Source organism: Trichomycterus rosablanca, chromosome 10 (assembly GCF_030014385.1).
Source record: "Trichomycterus rosablanca isolate fTriRos1 chromosome 10, fTriRos1.hap1, whole genome shotgun sequence".
Taxonomy (NCBI): Eukaryota; Metazoa; Chordata; class Actinopteri; order Siluriformes; family Trichomycteridae; genus Trichomycterus; species Trichomycterus rosablanca.
Window position 1 is genome coordinate 33,530,039 of NC_085997.1, and position 25,173 is coordinate 33,555,211.

Here is a 25,173-nt window from a genome sequence, read left to right on the forward strand (position 1 = left end):
ACGTTAATCCCACACCTTGCACTACATGCTCATCCTGCATGCTCATCCTGTATTCTCACCCTATTTACCCACACTACACGCTCACTTGCACACTCACTTTATACGTTAATCCCACACCTTGCACTACATGCTCATCCTGCATGCTCATCCTGTATTCTCACCCTATTTACCCACACTACACGCTCACTTGCACACTCACTTTATACGTTAATCCCACACCTTGCACTACATGCTCATCCTGCATGCTCATCCTGTATTCTCACCCTATTTACCCACACTACACGCTCACTTGCACACTCACTTTATACGTTAATCCCGCACCTTGCACTACATGCTCAACCTGCACGCTAAACCTACACACTCACACCATGCATGATCACCCTACACATTAAACCTATTTTACTCCTCTCTTTCTTTTTTTCTATTTCTTATTTTTGCATTTTCTCCCATTTTCTCCCAATTTTAGCGTAGTCAATTTTGTCTTCCGCTGCTGGAGGATCCCTGATTGTAGCTGAGGTGGGTATATTGCTGCTCCCGCCTCCTCCGACCCACATTCAGCCCTTAGCTGAACCCTTTTTCACCTATGCACTCTGCACAGGCGCCTCTCTATCTACCAGTCAGGGTCCTTGCACAGCGTTTAAAGACCCCACCCACGTAGTCCGGTCATCCCACCCTAGCAGAAACGTCTGCTGCCGGCACTGCCAATTATGCCCACAAGATGGTGCCCAGCCGACCAGTGGCAACGCCGAGTTTCGAACCGAGGAGTTCAGATTCTCAGCGCTGGTGTGCAAGCAGAATATTCCACTGCGCCACCTGGGCGTCTTTACTCTTCTCTTTCATCGTTCTTTTTTTAGCATGATCTGAGAAATCTAACCGTAATCATCACAATATGCTGTCACTTCTTAATCAGAAGCTAAATTAACGTTCAATAGCTCATTCAGGAGCAAATTTAAAGTTTCATGGACAGTTCAGTTCTAAACATCTTAAGCTGTACCTCTGCAAATCGTGGAGTTCCTGTTAGAACAGCCCGGAGAGCCAGGATCAGTTCCTCCTGTGTGATACCACGTGGATCGTTGGCTGGCTAAACACACAAACACGACACAGGGAGCAACAGGAAATGACAATTAATTCAATGTCTTTGATTTTTTTTTTTTAATGCATTTTCTCCCCTTTTAGCGCATCCAATTGCTTAATTGCGTCATGCTTCCTCTCTGCCTATGCCGATCCCTGCTCTGACCGAGGAGATCGAAGCTAACCCACGCCCCCTCCGACACATGGGCAGCAAGCCATATGCATCTTATCACCCACACATTGACGAGTGTTGTGCCACCTAGTGTTGTGTACGGAGAGACACACCCTAAGAGCACTCTTTCCTCATCTCTGTGTAGGTGCCTCTAATCAGCACCAGTCTGACAGAGAGAGACCCATATCCGGCTTAGTCCCACCCACCTGAACAACAGGCCAATCAATGTTCATGTGGCCGCTCAGCCTCAGCCGGCAAGGCAGAGCCAAGATTCGATACGATGTATTCGAGATCCCAGCTCTGGTTCCAGCGTGCGTTTTACCGCTGTGCCACCTGAGCGGCTAATGTTTTTGATTTAAAAATTTTAGAAAATCCTTTCCTGTCTTTACTGGCCCATAGATTTAAAATAATCAGGTTTGCTTAGCCCCGCCCCCAGATCTGACTGACACACTATAAATCAAACGTTCTACTGCTTTTGTTCTTCATCGCCACTATGTACACTGCATCCACAGTTTATTCTGTCATGTCTACAGCGTCACACAGTGGTCAAAATTTACTACTGTTACCTTTTTTCCAATTACCCTGATTATATCTCTCTCCACCACTGCAGACCATGACCCTGGCCGAGGAGGGCCATACCTTACACACGTCCCCTATAACACGTGTGTCTTTCTCACCTGCACGGGGCGATCTCACATGGAGATCTGTACCACACACAGAGAGTCAAGCACTGATCTCAGTTATCCTGCATCCCTGAATTTGCCATCGACCAGCTAGCAGAGGTTGTAAATGCAACAGTGATGAGGAAATCCCTCTGCGCCCACCCCCACCACCCATTAGCTAATCATGTCTGCGGCAGACATGAGCCAATAGTGTCTGTATGTATCAGAGCTGAGATTTGAACCCACTTAAGATCACAGCACTGGTCGGCTAGCGTGTTATACCACTGCGCTACCCGACCGCCTCCACTGTTACAGTTAACTAATCAGATAACTGATCAAAGTGAAGATTCAGTGGTAGCTTAGTGGGTAGAACTTTGAGCCATCAATAAAAAGGTTATGAATTCAAATCCCAGCTCTGCCAAGCAGCCACTAAGCCACTTGAGCAAGGCCTTTAATCCTCTCGGCTCCAGGTGTGCTGTATAATGGCTGACCCTGCGCTCTGACCCCAGCATCCAAACAGGATAGGATAAGAGGAAAAGGATATCACTGTACTATATGTGTGTAAATGTATATATTACTATTTAATTTTATTTCAAATCTGCAAAATGATGAGACTGTACGTACAGGGGTGAAGTCGATGGGAAAATAACAGGACATGACCTCAAACAGCTCCTCTGTAAACTGATCTAAAAAACAGAAGGAAAGAAATTACAATATTAGAAATTCATTATAGAAATATAAGCAACATCAGGCATGACTGAGTGTGCGTAGGTACGAGTACTGACTGAGCTCGTATCCTCTGTGGATGATGTTTCTGGCGATCTTGAAGGCCAGCAGGAGGTTCCGAGGATCTCTCTCTCCGTCTACAGCCTGCACGAACCCAAACACCAAATCTGAACCCAAAGCCTTCAGTTCTGCTCCAACCCAAAAAAGAACAAAACACGGGTGTGAAAACTTATTCCCACATCAAACCGATATTATGTTTGTTTGTTTGTTTGTTTGTTTATTAGGATTTTAACGTCATGTTTTACACTCTTCGGTTACATTCATGACAGACACGGTAGTTACTTGTTACACAAGATTCATCAGTTCACACAAGGTTATATCAAACACAGTCATGGACAATTTCGTGTCTCCAATTCACGTCTTTGGACTGTGGGAGGAAACCGGAGCTCCCGGAGGAAACCCACGCAGACACGGGAAGAACATGCAAACTCTGCACAGAAAGGACCCGGACCGCCCAACCTGGAGATCGAACCCAGGACCTTCTTGCTGTGAGGTGACAGTGCTGCCCACCGAGCCACCGTGCCGCCCCAAACTGATATTCAAACCGATAAGCAATATCGGTTTCCCCGACCTGACATATACTATATGGTCAAAAGTATGTGGCCACCTGACAATGAGCTTGTTGGACATCACAATCAAAACCATGGGCATTAATATATGACAGCCTTTATCTGTGGGAATTTGTGCTCATTTGGTCAAAAAAGCATTTGTGAGATCAGACACTGATAATGAAGAAGAAGAACCTTTAAGTCCATGTATTAATATATACTTATTTAAATATAATAGTCCTAATCTGGTCATATCAGATCAGATTCCCTGATCTGACCATATCAGATTCCTTGATCTGACCAATGCCTCCTCAGACAGGTGTCCAATCTGTGGCCATGTCTTATCACCTGCAATTGTTGGGTTCCCACACAGACTCCTATGCTCTATGACAGCAGCCCTATTTGGGAAGAGCGGGAAGAGCGGGAAGAGACACCATTCGACCTTCCCTCCTTCAAACATGGCTAACTGTGTCTGTGTGGATGCCCGGCCAAGTTGGCGCTCCACAGTGGTGTGCAGACGCTTTGGATTGCTACGCCACCCAAGTGCCAAGAACAAACTGTATTTACACTATTTGCATCCATTATACATACAATAATTAATAATTAGCTTGGTTAATGAAGTGATGAAAAAGTGTTGAATAGTTTTCTTTTGTAGTATTACTTCAATAAGAAATAAAATAGAGATTAAATTATTAAAGTTAAATTATTAGATCTTAAGATGAGGAATTTATTTATTTAGGTTTTAACTCACATTTGTGGCAATATAGATATTAAGTTTCTGTCTGTTTATTTTATCTTGACTTTATATTTTGGTCCATTTTATATTTTCATTTTTATAGCTGTGAGGTAGGTTAAACCTGTTCTTGTGTTGGGATGTGTATTTTTTGCCTTTCCTTGGTGTATTTGAGGTGTTCTATTAGGATGTGTTTTTCTTAGGGTGTGGAGAATGAGGCCCTTACCCTCCTCTCTGGACTCCATCAGACTGATGAGGATGTTGTAGACGCACGAGCGCTCGGACAGCATCAGAGACTGATAAAAGCAACACAGACAGCATACAGGAGTTACTAAACCCCCGGGCAGAGATACACACACACACAGTACTCAACATTTTATCGACATTTAAAGAACCAACAGTGCTGAATTCATAGAGATGAAATTCTCTCATTTATGGGGTTACAGCAATGCTGGTGTGAGTCTCTGGTTAGGGTTAGATACCCCAGGGCGAGCTGGAGCCTATCCCAGCTTTTCAATGGGTGCAAGGCACACAGTAACACCCTGGACGGGGCGCCAGTCCCTCGCAGGGCAGACACACACACACACCCATTCACCTATAGGGCAATTCAGTGTCTCCAATTAACCTGACTGTGGGAGGAAACGGGAGCTCCCGGAGGAAACCCATGCAGACACGGGGAGAACATGCAAACTCTGCACAGAAAGGACCCGGGCTGCCCCACCTGGGGATCGAACCCAGGACCTTCTTGCTGTGAGGCGACAGTGCTACCCACTGAGCCACCGTGATTTTTAATACATTAAAGCTGCACCTAATCTCAGAATAAGAATTAGATTCATTCGCCAGGTATGTTTGCACACACAAGGAATCTGTTTCCGGCTGTTGAGAGCTCTCTACAGTATACAGACAAAATAATATGTACAGATTTGTACAGATGTACAGTGTACAGATTTAAATTTAAATAGTAAATTGCATATTACACTGGAAACGGCTTGTTTCATGGTCTGTGGCGTGATTTTCCCTGCCATGAATTAGGTAAAGCCTTAATTATAATGAACAAGCCTGAAATTCCTCTAACCGGAATGAAAATGAGAGCATGAATAAACAGACGTGATTTATTCTGCAGCTGCACTCATACAGGCGTTTACATCAGAGACAAGCTGGTATAGAAAAATATTCACACCCCTTCTGACTATTTACAAAGGAGACTTTAATAAGGCTGTGGTGTAACATTGCTTTACTACATATATAATGAGTGAGTGTAAGTGTGTGTGTGTGTGTTTGTGTGGGCATGTATTTCACCTGTACATTAACATCCTGGAAGAGAGCTTTGAGAATGGATACAGCTGAACCCTGGGGGAGTGCTCTGCACCTCGCCTAAAACACACACACATCATATAGGAGTTTATCTTCAGTACAGGTGAATCAAACAACAGTGCAGTTCAGGTTCAAGCTTCAGGGTTCGAGTACCCAAAAATACCTTCTGGAAGTTTGGGATTTGAGCTTGCCACCTTGCAGTCGCTCCACCATGTGATCACAGTTAATGAACTCTTATTATTACTACTGTAATATCGTTGTGTCATGCCTGTGTGTGCCCGTGTGTGCTGAGACTCACCAGAGCTTTGAGTCCGTGCAGAACGTGTGGTGTGATTGCATAGTGATCCTTCAACCTGTTCTCGTAGAACTCCACCAGCACCATCACTGCACAGACAGGGGGTACAAACTTTTACTCATTTACTCAGATCACTGCTTCACAAAGTAAACAATCCATAATCAGCTTATTCTCCAAACATCTAGAATTAAATGACGCCCTCAGCGTGCCTCAGCACTTTGATCCTGATCAGATTTACAATGCTGAGGTCATGTTTCTGTTTTCCTATCAGTAAATTAAATTGTAAATAAAGAAAACAGACAAGCTTCATTTACTCTGAAGGATGAACAATATCAGCTCAAAGTATCAGCTTTTTTATTTGAATAAATCATCAATCATTTCTTTCCAACCGCTTTGTAAAAGCAAAGCACAGAACCTTTCACATGCCACCAGACTTCATCAGTACAATATTTTACATGTTAGAGGATGCAACTAGCAGATGGTTTGTGGTGGCGCAAAGAATCCTGAGAGACGAGTCCTGAAACCCACAGTTATTTTCTCTCTGAAATGAAATCGGTTTTAATTCTCGGGTGTAAAGCAGAGCAGTGTCAGATTTATCATTTCTGATACCACATTATTCATACCGTGATTGATTCCCAGTGATGTCACAACACAACCTGGGTGAGGCTTACCTTCGCTTTCGGAGAGGTCACTGTAGTTCTTCTGCAGGACCTGAGACAGGAGCTGCACCCCTCGACCTCGAGTCTGAGCCTGAGAACTCGTTAGGTTTGACCTAAACACAGACATCCAATCAGAATTTATGATTTTATTTATACAACAAAGCTGCACAAAATAACACAAGCTATAAAAACATCAGCCACTTTGTTCAGTGCAGCAGAATGAGTCCTGATGCTGCTCCTGATGGGCGTGTCTATACACTGATTCTATTATTTATTGTGAGGGGTTGTAGCTCCTGTATTAAACTTTAAGTTGCACCATCATCCTTAAAAATCTTAAAGAAAAAAATAATATATATATAAAAAAAAATAATAACAATAAAGACCTTTGAGACCCTCGGGTGGCGCCGCTGTTAATTATGCTAGCCCTCTACCACTAGAATCCAAACTTCGAATCCGTAGTGGTTATATACAAAAAGGGATGCATGTGTTTGGAAGGGGCAGGCAGTAGCCTAGTGGTTAAGGTACTGGACTAGTAACCAGAAGGTCGCTGGTTCAACTGCCATGTTGCTGCTGTTGGGCCCTTGAGCAAGGCCCTTAACCCTCAATTGCTCAGACTGTATACTGTAACTGTAATGTAAGTCGCTTTTGGAAATGGAAATGGAAGGGAAAGGGGGGGGAAGCCCCACTGTGCCTAATAATGCCAGACCCACCACAACCCTGACCACTATAAAGTGGTGGTAAAACTAAATCAGAATCAGGCTTCATTGGCCAAGTATGCCCACACATTTGACTTTGGTTACACGGATGCTCACAGTGCACAAAGAATAAAATAAAGACAGTTTTATCACACACAACTCACTCTTTCTCTAACACACACATTCACACCTGTAAACATTAGCATGTGCAATTCACATTATGGGTTAAAAGGTGCAGTGTTTTTTGTGCAATATAAAAAAAAAAAAAATAAGAAATGAAAAGTGAGTGTGAATAATAACTATAAAAACTTCTCTAACTATATTATTAGTAGTGGTGAGAGCTAATACAGAACAAAATGGAGCACAGTAACTGAAACATTTTTGGGTTTAGAAAGGGTTAAATAAAGAGAAGCCCCAGATTTTGGGGATGGTACATTACCCCAGCTCCTCCACCAGCTTCAGTACAGAGAACCGTCCATCCTTCACTCCTTCAACAAACATCAACAGCATATTCAGAACATCACATTACATTAAAGCAGCACCAAGCAAATCTATTCAAAATACGTTTAGAAAGGATTCACAACTATTAATGGGTGTCCATACGTCCGGTTTTAGGACGGACAGATCGGCTTTTCACAAGTAGACTCTAAATGTAGTGAGTAGAACACTCATTAATATGGCAACTTTGTAGTTCACAAAAAAGGGTTTAATTTTGTGTGTTTTAGACACTATGCTCACTACCCACTGTCATACCCTCCTTTTTAGGTCTGATGCCCTTCGTTTTGGGGTTATGTAAGTGGCCACCCTACTGTGAACCCACAAAGCATAAAAAATGAACTGTAAAATAATAAAAATGTCCAAAATTACAGACCAATATTTAGCTCCTGTTTTTATGGGTGCACTCAAATTAGTCCTATTTATATAGGCACAGACAGGTCAGCAATTGTAGTCATTCAATCAGTAATGAGGAATCAGGAGGTCATAACACATAGTTAAATGACATTATAAAACTTTCTACACCACCAGGGGCGGCACAGTGGCTAGTTGGGTAGCACTGTCGCCTCACAGCAAGAAGGTTTTGGGTTCGATCCCCAGGTGGAGCGGTCTGGGTCCTTTCTGTGCGGAGTTTGCATGTTCTCCCCGTGTCCGTGTGGGTTTCCTCCCACAGTCCAAAGACGTGCAAGTGAGGTGAATTGGAGATACAAAAATTGTCCATGACTGTGTTTGACATTAAAATCGTGAACTGATGAACCTTGTGTAATGAGTAACTACCAATCCTGTCATGAATGTAATCAAAGTGTAAAACATGACGTTAAAATCCTAATAAACAAACAATCTACACCACCAGAGGAATCATCTAAGCTCCTGTCCAAATATTTTTGATCCAGCATATTAATAAAACCAAAATGTTAGTAGGTTCAGTCCTAATAATCTCTGAAGTTTATTTAAACGTTTGATCTAAACAGCATATTAACAGTGTGTATGGAATAATGAAATGAGTATAGATTGAGATGTACAGATTCTATAATAGTTACAGATGTTTAATCTGTAGATGTTTTTGAACAGGATGTGGTGAGAACAAGCTCTAACCACTCCAACACGCTGCAGCACTTTCAGACCCGTTTTCAGTCTAACCCCGCCTCCTGCAATACTATTGGATAACAGTTCTGCATTGGAAAACATCCCCCAATGAAACAATAATATAGCCTACAAGTTTAAGCTATTGACCAATCGTATTGCAGTGGGCGGGTTCTGTCTAAAAACGGGTGTGAAATAGTCCCGCAACTGACTACCTACACAGAGCATCACACACACAGACAGTGATATAAAACGTGAGTAAATTGGTGCCTTGTTTATAATGAGTGATAAATGTACTGTAATGAAGATAATAATACGTGTTTTCTGTACCTGTGCAGATCTCAGTGGCGCTTTTCTCCTGCTGTGCTGATATAAACTCCTCCACTAATGCCTGCAGCTCTGTTCTGTCAGCCATGTTCACGTCTCCCCGGACCCTCACTGCGCATGCGCAAACTGCCACCCTGCAGCAATAGCAATGATTCCTTCACAGGCTCTGCGTTTGTTCGTTTGTTTATATACTATTTTCTAACATTACGTACACTTTGAATATTTATAGGTTTAAATGTACACATCACAAACGTCAAAAGATCTGATATTACTAATATTATAGCAATGTTTGTGTTTAAAACACGTTTACATTAAAACTAAGGGTCATAAATAAGATGCTTTCTTCAAATGCTCTTCAAATGTCTGTACACAACAATTTAAAAGTGGTAGGGTAGGTTTAAAATTCAGGTTAAAGTGACCCAAATGCCATCTTTATTTTTCATCTGTGGCACATACTAGAATTGTCCTGACCGTTTAAACGGTAACATGTTTTACCTCTGATGCCTTGCCTTGACATGTTAAAAGATGGGCAGTGATAGCTCCATGGTTAAGGTACTGGACTAAATATCAGAAGGTTGCCAGTTTCTGACCGCCAAGTTGCCACTGTTGGGCCCCTGAGCAAGGCTCTTAACCCTCAATTGCTTAAAATCGTGTTCAGTCATAACTGTGAGTTGCTTCGAATAAAAGCATCTGCTAAATGCTGAAAATGTAAAAGTTGTGGATCGAAATAATTAAAATATTTTGTAAATTAATTTAAGTATAAAATAAACTCGTAATTCCTCTACACTACTGACAGAACTAACTGCAGCAGCTACACTGAGTGATTATAAAATAAATTGTGTCATGTTTTACTCACAGTGAAGTTTTAGTTTTTGATGATATTTATTTTGATTCTTTTGGATACTCAGTTTGTGTAAAAACCCAGAAAGAAGCGACTAATGAAAACTACTGCGATCATCCAACATCCCATTTCTTTATTCATTTTTAATTTCTTTATAAAAACATTAAATACATACATAAATAAAAACAAATTAATTATAAAGAAATAATATGTGCGGCAGCACGTTGGCTAAGTGGGTAGCACTGTCGCCTCACAGCAAGAAGGTCCTGGGTTCGATCCCCAGGCGGGGCGGTCCGGGTCCTTTCTGTGCGGAGTTTGCATGTTCTCCCCGTGTCTGCGTGGGTTTCCTCCGGGAGCTCCGGTTTCCACAGTCCAAAAACATGCAGTCAGGTTAACATTGGAGACACTGAATTGCCCTGTGTGTGTGTGTGTGTGTGCGTGCGTGCGTGTGTGTGCGTGCGTGCGTGCGTGTGCGTGTGCGTGTGTGTGTGTGTGCGTGTGTGTGTGTGTGTGTGTATATGTGTATATGTGTATATGTGTGTGTATATGTGTGTCTGCCCTGCGAAGGTCTGGCGTCCCGTCCAGGGTGTTACTGTGTGCCTTGCGCCCATTGAAAAGCTGGGATAGGCTCCAGCATCCCCCCACAACCCTAATTGGATAAGCGAATAAGAAAATGAATGAATGAAATAATATGTAAATGCATTGAAATCTAGAATTAAGTGGGGTTTTATTGTATAATTATAAAATATAATTATTGTTGTTGTTATCAATATTATTATTATTATTATTTTATAAATATTAATATTTATTATTGTTATTAACATTATGGTTTATTTGTATTTTATTTTATACATTTTAAGAATATAATTATATTCTTATAAAAAATTTACTATATAACAAAATAATTATTATTGCATTATCATTGTTGTATCATTATACACTAAACCTCTAATAATATAATTATTTATTTATTATTATTACTAACATTATTACTTTGTTTTCTGTAAATAAAAGTCGGTAAAGATGAAAGAGCGGATCCACCAATCGCTGAGCCGCTCTCGCACCTCTCTGTGTGACGTGTTGGTGAGCGCATGCGCAGTGAGGAGAGTGGCGACTAAAGAAGCAGCTGGTGGAGATAATGGAGAGAGAGCTTATCGGAGTGTGTCGCTGATTGCACTTGGGTTCGGTTCGGTTCGGTTGTGAGTGATTGAGTGAGTGAATCCGGACTGTACTGCCACTGTGGGTGTAAGTTTATTGGTTTAAAGAGAAGCGGGTATGGAAGGGTTAGGAACTGAAGCTCGATCCTGTTTACCACTAACAACTAACTCTAACAACTGAACTGCGCATGCGCACCACCGCTATACTAACCAAACTAGGATAAGATATTTAATGTCGTTTCTTATAATCTGTTTTAATTTGATTATTCTGATTTATTATCGTCTTACTGCTGGATCAGTGTCTTTTATAGCTAGTTAAAGTAGCTCTATATTAGGGAAGTTACTTGTCTTCAGCTCTACTACAGTAACACGAACTTTAATAATAAACACCACGTGACTACATTAGAATGTACATTATTTTAAACAATAATTGTTTCTGTCACCCAGTTTAAACTGATTTAAATTGTGTATGTTTGATTTTACAGCGCTGTTGAATGAGAACTAACTGGACATCGTAAAGTAAACAGTAAACACATCTGATCTGGATCCAAGTGCACCAGTTCCAGCAGAACAGTCAGACAGTGTGGGTGAGAGGGTGATGAGGCTGGTGTGGAAGTGAGAGCACTATGGGAGGATGTGTGGGGAGAGAACAGCAGGACTCGGGGGCCCCTTCCCGGAGAACCAGGGGCCAAAGAAAACGAGGAGGTAAGAACATTTATTATTGTTAATATAATTATTGTACAGGGTGGCACGGTGGGTAGCACTGTCGCCTCACAGCAAGAAGGTCCTGGGTTCGATTCCCAGGCGGGGCGATATGGGTCCTTTGTGCCTGTATCTGTGTGGGTTTCCTCCAGGAGCTCCGGTTTCCTCCCACAGTCCAAAAACATGCAGTCAGGTTAATTGGAGACACTGAATTGACCTATAGGTAGATGGGTGTATGTATGTGTGTATGTATGTGTGTCTGCCTGGCAATGGACTGGCGCCCTGTCCAGGGTGTTACTGTGTGCCGTGCGCCCATTGAAAAGCTGGGATGGGCTCCAGCACCCTCCCACGACCCTGATTGGATAAGCGGTTAAGAAAGTGAGTGAGTGAGTGAGTGAGTAATTATTGTACAATGAGTACACGCTACACTTAAAGTTTGGACACCCCGGTTCCCGAAATGTTAATTAGAAATGTCAAAATTTTTTGTTGCTGGCTTTATAATACTAAACATACCAGAACTTTTGCACAAACCCCATTTTATGTTTAATATTCTTAAATAACTTTCAAATCATGTAGTCTGAGAGATCCAGGAATCAGATTATCAGTCTGTAAACACATTACTGTGGACTGGACCTGTTCTCACCTTTATTTTAAAACTCTAACACAGCGTATCAGTCTAGTATTGACTTTTATACCCAGTTGGAGATTAGAAGTAAAACAAAACGAAATCTGATCTCCCTGCTTAACAGCTTTGCACCAAAACTCAAATCATCCATCAATAATCCCTTCATCGAGATCACGGTAGTACCATAAACCAGGAAACAAACTGTATCTAAAACAGGAAATGCGCATCTAATTTGGTTCCTGCTTATTAAAGCTGTGCTTGCATGTCTGATAAAGTGTTCCTGGGTGTTAGTGAAACCTGGAACACTTTCAGCTAATATTACATTTACACTGTCTCATAACGTGTCATGACATTTCATAACTTTTCACATGATCTCATCCAGTTTTGATTTGTAGAGTTTGGTGTGGATCAGTGTGATACTAATTTACATTCATGGCATTCAGCAGACACTGTTATACAAAGCGACTTACAGTTGTGGCTGAACACATTTACATTTTTGACATTCAGCAGACACTTTTATCCAAAGCGACTTACAGTACCGTGACAGTGTACAGTCTAAGCAATTGATGGTTGAGGGCCTTGCTCAGTGGCAACCTGGCAGTGTTAGGGGTTTGAACCTGCGACCTTTCGATTAGTAGTCCAGTACCTTACCTGCTAGGCTACAATTGCTCTAATAAGGATAATCTAGGGCAGATGGAAGACCTTTTTTGTCATATATACAGATACACATGTACAGTACAGTAACACTTTATCTGTGAATCCTAGTTAGTCTGGAAGCTGAGGTCAGAGCGCAGGGTCAGCCGTCGTATGGCACCCCTGGAGATAAGAGAATTAAAGCTTTCGCTCAAGGGTCCGAAAGTAGCTGCATGGCAGAGCCAGGATTTAAACCCAGAACCTTCTAGTTGGTAACCCACAGCCTTACTCACTAGGCCACCACTGCCCCCTTAATTTGGCAGCGGTGGAATTCGAACCCGCGCTCCCAAAGAGACTGGAGCCTTAATCCATCGCCCTAGACCACTAGGCCATGCAATGCAAGCAGTTGACTGTTAAGGGCCTTGCTCAGGGGCCCAACAGTGGCAAATAATCAGAACTTCCCTGGCAATAAACAGTGTGTTTTATACATATCAGATCTATTTTACTAAAGATACAAATCACATTCACTGCAATGATATAAATATCAAAGAATAAATAATGCAGCGTGAATGTAGTGTTCCTGTAGAAGATTTAATTTGACATTTACATTTTTGGCATTTAGCAAAGCGACTTACAGTGTACAATCTAAGCAATTGAGGTTTAAGGGTCTTGCTCAAGGGCCCAACAGTGGCAACCTGGCAGTGGTGGGGTGTGAACCAGCGACCGTCTGCTTACTAGTCCAGTACCTTTACCGCTAGGGTAAAACTGCCCTACAAACAGACGTACAGTACAACAAAATTCTTTCTTCGCATATCCCATCTTGTTTTTTGGAAGCTGGGGTCAGAGCACAGGGTCAGCCATTGTATGGTGCCCCTGGAACAGAGCGGGTTAAGGGCCTCGCTTAAGGGCCCAACAGTGGCTGCATGGCAGAGCTGGGATTGGAACTCAGTTGATATTCCAAAGCTCTACCCACTAGGCTACCACTGTCCCCGCCAATAATCAGCCTCTGTCCTGTGCAGATCAGATTCATTAGTCTGATAATATTTAGCAGTTGATATATCAGTCAGGCGATTCTCTGAATCAAAGCACTGATCTAGGAAACCTGAATAGAATTTTACTCCTTTCAACTTCAGACAGGAGAAATGGAACGTGAAAAACGTGATGGTACACGTGAAGGAGTGAATCAAACAGCAGCCAGGAATGTTAACGCAGCTTCTCCTCCTCCTGCTGCTGCTGCTGCTGATAAAGAACCGACATTGTTGTCTTCAGCTTTAATACTATCTACAGATAACACCTCAAACACCACCACCCCTCCCCAAACACCACCACCCAAAGTTCAAAGTCATATTTATTTGGACACAGAGAAGTCATCAGATGAGACCATGCTGTTAGAAGTTAACTAGTGATTTCTGTTTTATAGATAAACTTGTGTTATCAGTTCAGCTAATGATAATTTAGCACTGTTAGCTGCTGAGGGAACTGTTTTTGGTTCAGTCGTGTCCTTGTTTCCTGATGTGTTCGTACCTTTTTTTAGATTGGGCGTCAGCCTATTTGAGTTGGACGTTTAATGTTTCTCAGTGTCGTGTGTTGTGCCGCTGAGGTACAATAGAGGCTCCTTTAATATGGAATATTATTATTGTTAGCACAATAGCATTAGCGCACATTGTTTACCTTTAATATGCTGGAGCTTATTACACCACTCACCCACTCATTCATTCATACAGCTAAGCTCATATTTAGTTTCAGCAGCTTTTATCACTGTCGGGTGAAGTGGTAGCTCAGCGGTTGAAGAACTTGACTAGTAATCAGAAGGTTGCTGGTTCAAGCTCCACCACCACCGAGTTGCCACTGCTGGGGCCCCTGGGCAAAGCCCTTAATACTCAATTGCTGAAATTGTATTCAGTGATATTTTAAGTTGCTTTAAATAAAGAGCGTCCGCTAAATGCCACAAAATGTAAATGACTCAAAAAAGAATCATCAGTAGAAAGTTTACTGTAAGATTAAAAGCTCTGATGATTTTGTTTCTTCTATTTTATTTATGCATTTCCTCCCATTTTTCTCCCAATTTAGCGTAGTCAATTTGCCTTCCAATCCTGGGGATCCCTGATTGCATTTGAAGAGGGTATATTGCTCCTCACTCCTCCTTCGATCTGTTTGCAGTCCTTAGCAGACCCCTTCTTATTCCCCCATGCTTCTGCCCAGCGCCTGTATCTGCTTATCAGGGTCCTTACACAGCATTTGAAGACCTCACCCACATATTCCGGCCATCCCACCCTAACAGACACAGTAGGCAATTAGAGTCTGCTGCAGGCACTGCCAGTTATGCCCGCTAGATGGTGCCCAGCTGACCGGTGGCAACGTCGAGTTTCTAACCGAGGAGTTCAGAATCTCAGCGCTGGTGTGGCACTAGGGGCAGTTGTAGCCTAGTGGTTAAGGTACTGGACTAGTGACTGAAAGGTCGCTGGTTTAAGCCAGGTTGCCACTGTTGGGCCCTTAAGCAAGGCCCTTAACCCTCAATTGCTTAGACAGTGTGCTGTTACAGTACTGTAAGTCGCTTTGGATAAAAAGCCAAAGCGCTGATGATTTTTCTTCACTAAACACCAATTTCTGAAGTAGAATGAGCTTCATTATTACTGCCGTTCTTTACTCAAACATCACCAGCAACAAACTCAATAAAACGGTTTAAATTAATACCTTTAGTTCAAATATGTGTTCTGAACATCAAAGGAAGATCAAAGAGAGAAACCCAGTCTAGTCCAGATAAAATATTAAATGTCAACATCTTTTATTCTGTGGCAAATTAAAATAATCCAAATAAAATGAGTTTGTAAATAATGTTATTTTGTTTTATTTTATTGTACACCCCTCCCCCCAGCTCGTAATGAAAAGTAGCTGCATGGCAGAGCCAGGATTTAAACCCACAACCTTCTAGTTAGTAACCCACAGCGCCACCCACTAGGTTACCACTGTCCCCTTAAGTTGGCAGCAGTGGGATTCGAACCCACACCCTGCAAGAAACTGTAGCGTCAATCTAGCGTCTTAGACCGATTGGCCACTCGATGCAAGCTATTGACTGTTAAGGGCCTTGCTTGGGGGCCCAACTGTGGCAACTAATTAGAACTTCCCTGTCAATAAACAGTGTGTATTATACATATCAGATCCATTTCACTAAAAATCAAAGAAAAATCACATTTATTGCAATTATATAAATATCAAGGAATAAATAATGCAGTGTGAATGTAGTGTTCCTGTAGAAGATTTAATTAGACATTAATCAGCCTCTGTCCTTTTTAATTAGATTGTTGGATTTTAGTCCTGGAGGAGTTTGATGTTGGATATTTACTAAACATCAGTTTCTGAAGACGTTTCTTGTGTGGCAAGTTAAAACAAGAGTTTGTAACTGATGTTATTTTATTACCCCCCCCAGCTCGTAACGAACCCCTGAAGAAGGACAAGCTTCGATGGAAGAGCGATTACCCCATGACGGAGGGTCAGCTGCGCAGTAAGAGGGACGAGTTTTGGGACACGGCTCCAGCCTTCGAGGGCCGTAAGGAGATTTGGGACGCCCTAAAAGCGGCTGCCGTGGCTTTGGAATGTAACGACCTTGAGCTGGCACAGGCTATACTGGATGGTGCCAACATCACACTACCGCATGGTGAGAGGATACTGGCACATTTGTGGGTGCCTCTGTTTAATTGATCTGATTTTGTTTTCAGGTTCTAGTTTAGATCTTGATGATTTTTATATCATGAAACTTTTCCCTTTATTTATGCATTTCCCCCCGTTTTCCTCCCAGTTTAGTCATACCCATTGACCTGATTTGTATTTCACCTCTACTGCTGCTGAGAGGAGAGTTGTGTCTAACACACACCCCTGACACGTGTTCAGTAGCCAACCACTTCTTGTCACCTACACCACGCGGGTTCGTACGGAGATCCGTATTGTGCACGGAGAGTCACACACCGATCTCCATTATCCCCTGCCTCAGAGGTCGTAGCTGCAGCAGTTATAAGGAATCCCCTCCAGCGCTTCCACCCTCAGACGAGCCAATTAAAGTCCATTTAGGTTCCCAGCTGACCATTAGCAGACGCTTTTATCCAAAGTGATTTACAGTACTGTGACAGTATATTGTCTAAGCAATTGAGGGTTAAGAGCCTTGCTCAAGGGCCCAACAGTGGCAACCTGCAAATGATGTGGCTTGAATCAGCGACCTTTCGATTACTAGTCCTTAATCATTAGGCTACAACTGCCCTCACTTATAAGCTTGATTAAGGTACTGGACAGTAATCTGAAGGTTGCCGTTTCAAGCCCCAACCACTACCAGGTTGCCACTGTTGGGCCCCTGAGCAAGGCCCTTTACCCTCAGTTGCTCAAAAGTCATAATTGTTCAGTCATAATCGTAAGTTGCTTTGGATACAAGCGTCTACTAAATGCAGAAAATGTAAATGATGCATTATATATTCTATAAATATAATCTAACTGTTTCTGTTTCACGCCAGGATCACTAACAGAATGCTACGACGAGCTGGGCAACCGCTACCAGCTACCCGTCTACTGCCTGGCACCCCCAGTCAATCTGATCACAGAGCGCAGCGAGGAAGAACCGGCGTCGGAGACCGGCGAACCCCAGACCGCCCCCAAAAAGGAGTTCCAGCTCAAGGTGCGCCTCTCGACGGGCAAGGACGTGCGGCTCAGCGCCAGCATGGCCGACCCGGTGGGCCTCCTGAAGAAGCAGCTGCAGGCTCAGGAGGGCATCGAGGTGGCGCACCAGCGCTGGTTCTTCTCGGGCAAACTGCTCACGGACAAGACGCGCCTGCAGGACACCAAGATCCAGAAGGACTTCGTGGTGCAGGTGATCGTCAACCAGGCGGATCCTTAAATCCGGAGCCAGCGGGGCACCGCGGGACACGAGGGGTGTTTTTAATCTTTTTAGTTTTTTAATTGTTCGAATTTTTCCATGAGGAACTGTGTGTGGTTCTGTTTCAATCTGCTAAAACGACTCGGTGATGGATTCTGACGGAGCCGATCTGTGAAAAGAAACGTTTGCAGTTGCTTACGAGCCCCCCCGAAATGCAACGAGGAGAAAATTAAAAGGAGAAAATAGATTAAAGCTCGTAAATCTCTGGACTGGATTTAAAAGTGTTGAAATCACATTTTATTTCTTTATTCCTACTGTAATCTTCTATTCAGATCCTGTGCAACTACAATCGACTACATCTCATTGTACACCGATCAGCCATAACATTAAAACCACCTCCTTGTTTCTACACTCACTGTCCATTTTATCAGCTTCACTTACCATATAGAAGCACTTTGTAGTTCTACAATTACTGACTGTAGTCCATCTGTTTCTCTGCATGCTTTGTTACCCTCCTTTCATGCTGTTCTTCAATGGTCAGGACCCCCACAGGACCACTACAGAGCAGGTATTATTTAGGTGGTGGATCATTCTCAGCACTGCAGTGACACTGACATGGTGGTGGTGTGTTAGTGTGTGTTGTGCTGGTATGAGTGGATCAGACACAGCAGTGCCGCTGGAGTTTTTAAACACCTCACTGTCACTGCTGGACTGAGAATAGTCCACCAACCAAAACCTGTGACCACTGATGCAGGTCTCAAAGATGACCAACTCAAACAGCAGCAATAGATGAGCGATCGCCTCTGACTTTACATCTACAAGGTGGACCAACTAGGTAGGAGTGTTTGTTTGATAGAGTGGACAGTGAGTGGACACGGTATTTAAAAACTCTGATCCACTCATACCAGCACAACACACACTAACACACCACCACCATGTCAGTGTCACTGCAGTGCTGAGAATGATCCACCACCTAAATAATACCTGCTCTGTGGTGGTCCTGTGGGAGTCCTGACTATTGAAGAACAGCATGAAAGGGGGCTAATAAAGCATGTAGAGAAACAGATGGACTACAGTCAGTAATTGTAGAACTACAAAGTGCTTCTATATGGTAAGTGGAGCTGATAAAGTGGACAGTGAGTGTAAAAACAAGGAGGTGGTTTTAATTTTATGGCTGATTGATGTAAACTCAGATTATATTCTTATATGCTGATTGTTCTGTCGGGAAGGGGGGGGGTGTGTATGTATGTATGTATGTGTGTGTGTGTGTGTATCGGTGTGTTTGTATCGGAGTGTGTGTGTGTTGAATTTACTGTCTGTGTTTTTAATATGAAACCAGGTTATTTGAATCGATGTCTTTATGGTGGCGGGTCACACCAGCTCCTCCTCTCCTTCCACAGATTCAACGTTTCCACCCTGAGCACAATTAAATCTATGCAACTCATATTTATTACTGTCACACCAGCTCACTTTCCTTCTCATTATAAAATAAACACAGAGTAACGAGAACATTCCTAAACACCTAACCTGACACTTTCTTCTCTCGCTCGACACCGTCAGGGTGAAAATCACGCTCACTGATGGGAAGGCCGGCGAAGCCGCAACCAATCGGCTGCCGGGTCCTTAGAATGACCTGTGATGTCACCTGACCTTAAAAACCTCAAAATGAAAACAGAAATGCTGTAAAATACTCGATGATAGAGTTTCATCCTCCACCTTACACACACACACATTATACTCACCCATACACACACTGCACATACACAGTATACACACATGCACTCACACACTGTATACACATACACAGTATACACAAACATAGTATACACAAACATGCACTTATGCTCACACGCACACTATAAACACTTTACACACATGCACACACACAACATACACACTATAGACACATGCGCTCATGCTCACACACAGTACACACTATAAACACTTTACACCTTCACTATACTCACAAGCAATCATATGGCAGCTGTTGCCTATAGGTTAAGGTACTGGACTAGTAATCAGAAGGTTGCTAGTTCAAGCCCCACCACGTCCGGGTTGCCACTGTTGGACCCATAAACAAGGCCCTCAACTGCTAAGATTGTATACCGTCACAGTACTATAAGATGCACACACACACACACACACACACACAAAACACAAACTATAGAAGTAGAGTTTCACCCCTTTCCATCATTACACATTCTATACATAGTATACACACTATAAATACTTTACACACCTGCACACACAAACACATTATACTGTACACACATACTGTACACACTATACACACATGCACTCATGCTCTCACACACACACTATACACACATGCATATAAACACTGTACACTCGTTCACACTATAAACACATAAAACTCGTTTATACAGTTTCATCCGTCCATTAATACACACAGTATACACACTTATGTGTGCACACAAAATACACACTTCACAAATGCACTCATTCTCACACACTATACACTAAACGCTATACACATGAGCCCTTATGCACACACACTGTACACAGTATACACACATTCACTCTTCAGAGGGCAGTTGTAGCCTAGCGGTTAAGGTACTGGACTAGTAATCAGAAGGTTGCTAGTTCAAGCCCCCCACTTCCAGGTTGCCACTGTTGGACTCCTAAACAAGGTCTTTAACCCTCAACTGCTAATATTGTATACCGTATACTGTCACAGTACAGCTTTGTATAAAAGCGTTTGCTAAAATACAAAAATGTAAATGTCTGAACACTTTACACACATTCTACACTCATGCATTCATGCACACATTCTACACTCATGCATTCATGCACACATTATACACTCATGCATTCATGTGCACACACATTATACACTCATGCATTCATGTGCACACACATTATACACTCATGCATTCATGTGCACACACATTATACACTCATGCATTCATGTGCACACACATTATACACTCATGCATTCATGTGCACACACATTATACACTCATGCATTCATGTGCACACACATTATACACTCATGCATTCATGTGCACACACATTATACACTCATGCATTCATGTACACACACATTATACACTCATGCATTCATGTACACACACATTATACACTCATGCATTCATGTGCACACACATTATACACTCATGCATTCATGTGCACACATTATACACTCATGCATTCATGTACACACACATTATACACTCATGCATTCATGTACACACACATTATACACTCATGCATTCATGCACACATTATACACTCATGCATTCATGCACACATTATACACTCATGCATTCATGTGCACACACATACACTCATGCATTCATGTGCACACATTATACACTCATGCATTCATGTGCACACATTATACACTCATGCATTCATGCACACATTATACACTCATGCATTCATGTGCACACATTATACACTCATGCATTCATGTGCACACACATTATACACTCATGCATTCATGTGCACACATTATACACTCATGCATTCATGTGCACACACATTATACACTCATGCATTCATGTGCACACATTATACACTCATGCATTCATGTGCACACATTATACACTCATGCATTCATGCACACATTATACACTCATGCATTCATGTGCACACATTATACACTCATGCATTCATGTGCACACACATTATACACTCATGCATTCATGTGCACACATTATACACTCATGCATTCATGTGCACACATACACTCATGCATTCATGTGCACACATTATACACATGCATTCATGTGCACACACATTATACACTCATGCATTCATGTGCACACATTATACACTCATGCATTCATGTGCACACATTATACACTCATGCATTCATGTGCACACACATTATACACTCATGCATTCATGTGCACACATTATACACTCATGCATTCATGTGCACACATTATACACTCATGCATTCATGTGCACACACATTATACACTCATGCATTCATGTGCACACATTATACACTCATGCATTTATGTACACACATTATACACTCATGCATTCATGTGCACACACATTATACACTCATGCATTCATGTGCACACATTATACACTCATGCATTCATGTGCACACACATTATACACTCATGCATTCATGTGCACACATTATACACTCATGCATTCATGTGCACACATTATACACTCATGCATTCATGTGCACACACATTATACACTCATGCATTCATGTACACACATTATACACTCATGCATTCATGTGCACACACATTATACACTCATGCATTCATGTGCACACATTATACACTCATGCATTCATGTGCACACACATTATACACTCATGCATTCATGTGCACACATTATACACTCATGCATTTATGTACACACATTATACACTCATGCATTCATGTGCACACATTATACACTCATGCATTTATGTACACACATTATACACTCATGCATTCATGTGCACACACATTATACACTCATGCATTCATGTGCACACACATTATACACTCATGCATTCATGTGCACACACATTATACACTCATGCATTCATGTGCACACACATTATACACTCATGCATTCATGTGCACACATTATACACTCATGCATTCATGTGCACACATTATACACTCATGCATTCATGTGCACACACATTATACACTCATGCATTCATGTGCACACATTATACACTCATGCATTTATGTGCACACACATTATACACTCATGCATTCATGTGCACACACATTATACACTCATGCATTCATGTGCACACACACTCTGAACACTTTACTCACACACTATATACACATATAGAGATAAATATATTGCTGCTGCTCATTTCCAGAAATCACCAAAGCAGCCGGTGAGCTCCCGGTGGTTCCTGTTAGATCTGAATAATAATATTAATAATAAAGCCAGAGCACAAGATTTTGGTACATTTATATTTGTATTTTCTTTATTTTAGAAGCTCTTTTGGTATAAATTCAGCCTCTGAGTGACCTGCAGGCGTGTGTGTGTGAGGTGCTTCAGCAAAAAGCCCAAACATTTTCATTCTCTCCTGAATTTTCTGCAGTCTGAGTTTTGTTTTAGTGAAACGTTTTAGATTATTAGTGATAAATAAAAATGTTGTACAATAAAGATTTTATTTAATTCACCCCCTGTTTAAATCTGCACTTTCTTTATAACTGTTAAAAAACTGCTGATTACAGAGTTCATCTAATCAGTCATGATATAAATCATAAATATCAGACTGTTAGGGCTGGAACGTGAATGAAATGCAGAACCACAACACTCTTCAGGACTGTCACAGCTGTGAGATTATTTGTGTAGAAGGAGTTTATTAAATGGGTGGAGGGACGGGGGGGGGGGGGGGGGGGTGTTTCAACTTGTTTACATTCAGAACAGGACTGTCATTATTCATTACTATAAGGTTCAAACGTTTCAACATGAACGTGTTTGTTAGAAAATTTCTCTTTCTGGTTCTCCAGACCTTCTGTGGGTTCCTGTTTCAGGTTTACCCAAGATTCTGTAGGTTTTTGGTTTTGAATGTCTAGTGCTTTTATAGGCTCTTGGTCCTGGTTCTCCAGTGCTTTTGCAGGTTCCTGGTTCTTCAGATCTTCTGCAGGTTTATGGTTCTGGTTCTCCAGTGCTTCTGTGGGTTACTGTTTCAGATTCTCCCTGGATTCTGTAGGTTTCTGGTTTCTGGCTCTCAAGATTCTGTAGGTTTCTGGTTGTCCAGAGACTCTGCAAGTTCCTGGTTCTGAATGTCCAGTGCTTACCTATAGTACTTATAGTTCCTGGTTTTTCAGGGCTTCTGCAGGTTTCTGGCTCTGGTTGTCCAGGACCTCTGCAGGTTTCTGGCTCTGGTTTTCCAGGGCTTCTGCAGGTTTCTGGCTCTGGTTGTCCAGGACCTCTGCAGGTTTCTGACTCTGGTTTTCCAGGGCTTCTGCAGGTTTCTGGCTCTGGTTTTCCAGGGGTTCTGCAGGTTTCTGGCTCTGGTTGTCCAGGACCTTTGCAGGTACCTGGTTCTGGTTGTCCAGGACCTCTGCAGGTTTCTGGCTCTGGTTGTTCAAAACCTTTGCTTCTGTAGGTCCCTGGTTCTGGTTGTCCAGGGACCCACTATGACCCTGAGCAGGATAAAGCAGTGGTAAAACAGACAATGATTGAATTCACTTTGTTAACATCTCCTGAGTGCTGTACAGTGAAAATGAACCCAATGTGTAGGAAGCTGAACCAAGGTAGAACGATATTGTGGCTAAAAATTTGCAAACAAAAAGGAAGATACAAGCAGCAGGCAAAATATCAGAAACTAACAAAAGTAATTAATATTAAAATTTCATTAATATAACAGTTGCCGCCGAGTTATGATTTAGTTTTAATAGGGTGACCATACGTCCTCTTTTTCCCAGACATGTCCTCTTTTTGAGACCTAAAAAATGCGTCCGGCCGGGATTTTTAAATCACCAAAAATGTCCGGCATTCAGCTTTTCTAGTCTGCACTCGCTGTTCTGTGTGTATGTTTTTGCATTGGTTTGTTTTTAGGTCTTTTTAGGAGTGCATCTGTTTTGTTAAAATAAGTCTGATTTTCACGTGCACGTGCTAACACAGAGGCTCTTGTCAACACCGTGATGGCACTGCATTCTGTGGAAATTGCTCAGCAAGCACTAGAAGACATCTTACTGCTGGGTTTCTACTGATGGGAGCAAGTAATTAAAGTGAATCAAATTCAAGTTAAAAACACTCAGAATACGTCAGGTGATATGATTGTGCAATACATCAAAGAAACTAAAAAATAAAGGGATTTTTATTTATAGGTGACAACTGTTTATTAATTTGTTGTTATTATTGTTTAAGGCTTAACGCTGAATGTGAAGGAATAAGATCATCTGACCATAAAGGCCCTTGTTAAAGAGCAGCTGCACATTTATTAAAGTTCAGTAACACAGCTGGATGGTTACTGACTCATTTGTCAACAATTGAAACCTCTACCCCATATACATTGCCATGGTGTCACCAACGACATGAAATACCCCCCTTCCTTCCCCGAACCAGGCGTCCCCTTTTTTAATAACCAAAATATGGTCACCCTAGATTTAAGGTTTTAGTGAAGTAACGGTGCAGATCAGCAGGTGCAGTGTTCCTCCCGTCCACCGGGGGCGCAAAGTATCGATCAGCGCTCAGTAAACCGTTAGTAGAAGAAGATTAATCTCCGGTAGCACATGTGAGCAGTGAGGTGAGCATGTGGTTAAAGCTTTATTTAGTTTTCTATTCATTTATTAGTCTAATTTACCTTTTATTCACTTCCTGTCCAGTATATTACTCATTTCAGGTCTGTTAGACTGATTATGTTTATTTATTTAGACAATAGGGGTTTGATTAACCAGAACTGTTGTTTTTATGGCACAGCTGCGCAGATGTTTCCCAAAATGCTTTTAATATTTCTGGATGCACCGATCCGATACTAAAGACTTTTCATCAGAACCAGAACTGATCTAATAGACTGTATCGGATCAGTTTTGACTTGTTTAGTCTTGTTTTTCTCT

At 42.0% G+C, this 25,173-nt stretch overlaps 2 protein-coding genes across 4 annotated transcripts in view; one reads left to right on the top strand and one right to left on the bottom strand.

Moving 5' to 3' along the window:
* mms19 (MMS19 homolog, cytosolic iron-sulfur assembly component) overlaps positions 1–8,936 on the bottom strand; it is a 48,594-nt gene extending 39,658 nt beyond the window's left edge. The window contains exons 1-9 of the mRNA XM_063003198.1: positions 8,844–8,936; positions 7,375–7,423; positions 6,253–6,353; positions 5,585–5,670; positions 5,272–5,346; positions 4,199–4,268; positions 2,691–2,819; positions 2,530–2,591; positions 995–1,081 (exon numbers count right to left, since the gene is read on the bottom strand). Coding sequence (XP_062859268.1) covers positions 995–1,081; positions 2,530–2,591; positions 2,691–2,819; positions 4,199–4,268; positions 5,272–5,346; positions 5,585–5,670; positions 6,253–6,353; positions 7,375–7,423; positions 8,844–8,928 — 744 coding nt within the window. The 5' untranslated portion in view covers positions 8,929–8,936. The remainder of the gene's footprint in view (positions 1–994; positions 1,082–2,529; positions 2,592–2,690; positions 2,820–4,198; positions 4,269–5,271; positions 5,347–5,584; positions 5,671–6,252; positions 6,354–7,374; positions 7,424–8,843) is intronic.
* A 1,854-nt stretch (positions 8,937–10,790) lies between these two features.
* ubtd1b (ubiquitin domain containing 1b) lies at positions 10,791–17,921 on the top strand. 3 transcript variants are annotated; one of them, XM_063003852.1, is made up of 4 exons: positions 10,791–10,926; positions 11,324–11,543; positions 16,226–16,453; positions 17,298–17,921. In XM_063003852.1, the coding sequence occupies exons 2-4, from the start codon at positions 11,465–11,467 to the stop codon at positions 17,675–17,677; spliced, it is 687 nt and encodes a 228-aa protein (XP_062859922.1). In that variant the 5' UTR covers positions 10,791–10,926; positions 11,324–11,464; the 3' UTR covers positions 17,678–17,921. The 3 variants fall into 3 exon arrangements, with proteins under 3 accessions (XP_062859922.1, XP_062859923.1, XP_062859924.1); XM_063003853.1 differs by having other exon boundaries at positions 10,791–10,920; XM_063003854.1 differs by having other exon boundaries at positions 10,797–10,892.
* Positions 17,922–25,173: the final 7,252 nt, after the last annotated feature.

Bases quoted from the DNA above. Each gene is read 5' to 3' on its own strand.
- ubtd1b (XM_063003852.1), top strand. From the start codon at position 11,465: ATGGGAGGATGTGTGGGGAGAGAACAGCAGGACTCGGGGGCCCCTTCC. The intron at 11,544-16,225 runs GTAAGAACATTT...TACCCCCCCCAG, and splicing joins GGGCCAAAGAAAACGAGGAG to CTCGTAACGAACCCCTGAAG. The intron at 16,454-17,297 runs GTGAGAGGATAC...GTTTCACGCCAG, and splicing joins CAACATCACACTACCGCATG to GATCACTAACAGAATGCTAC.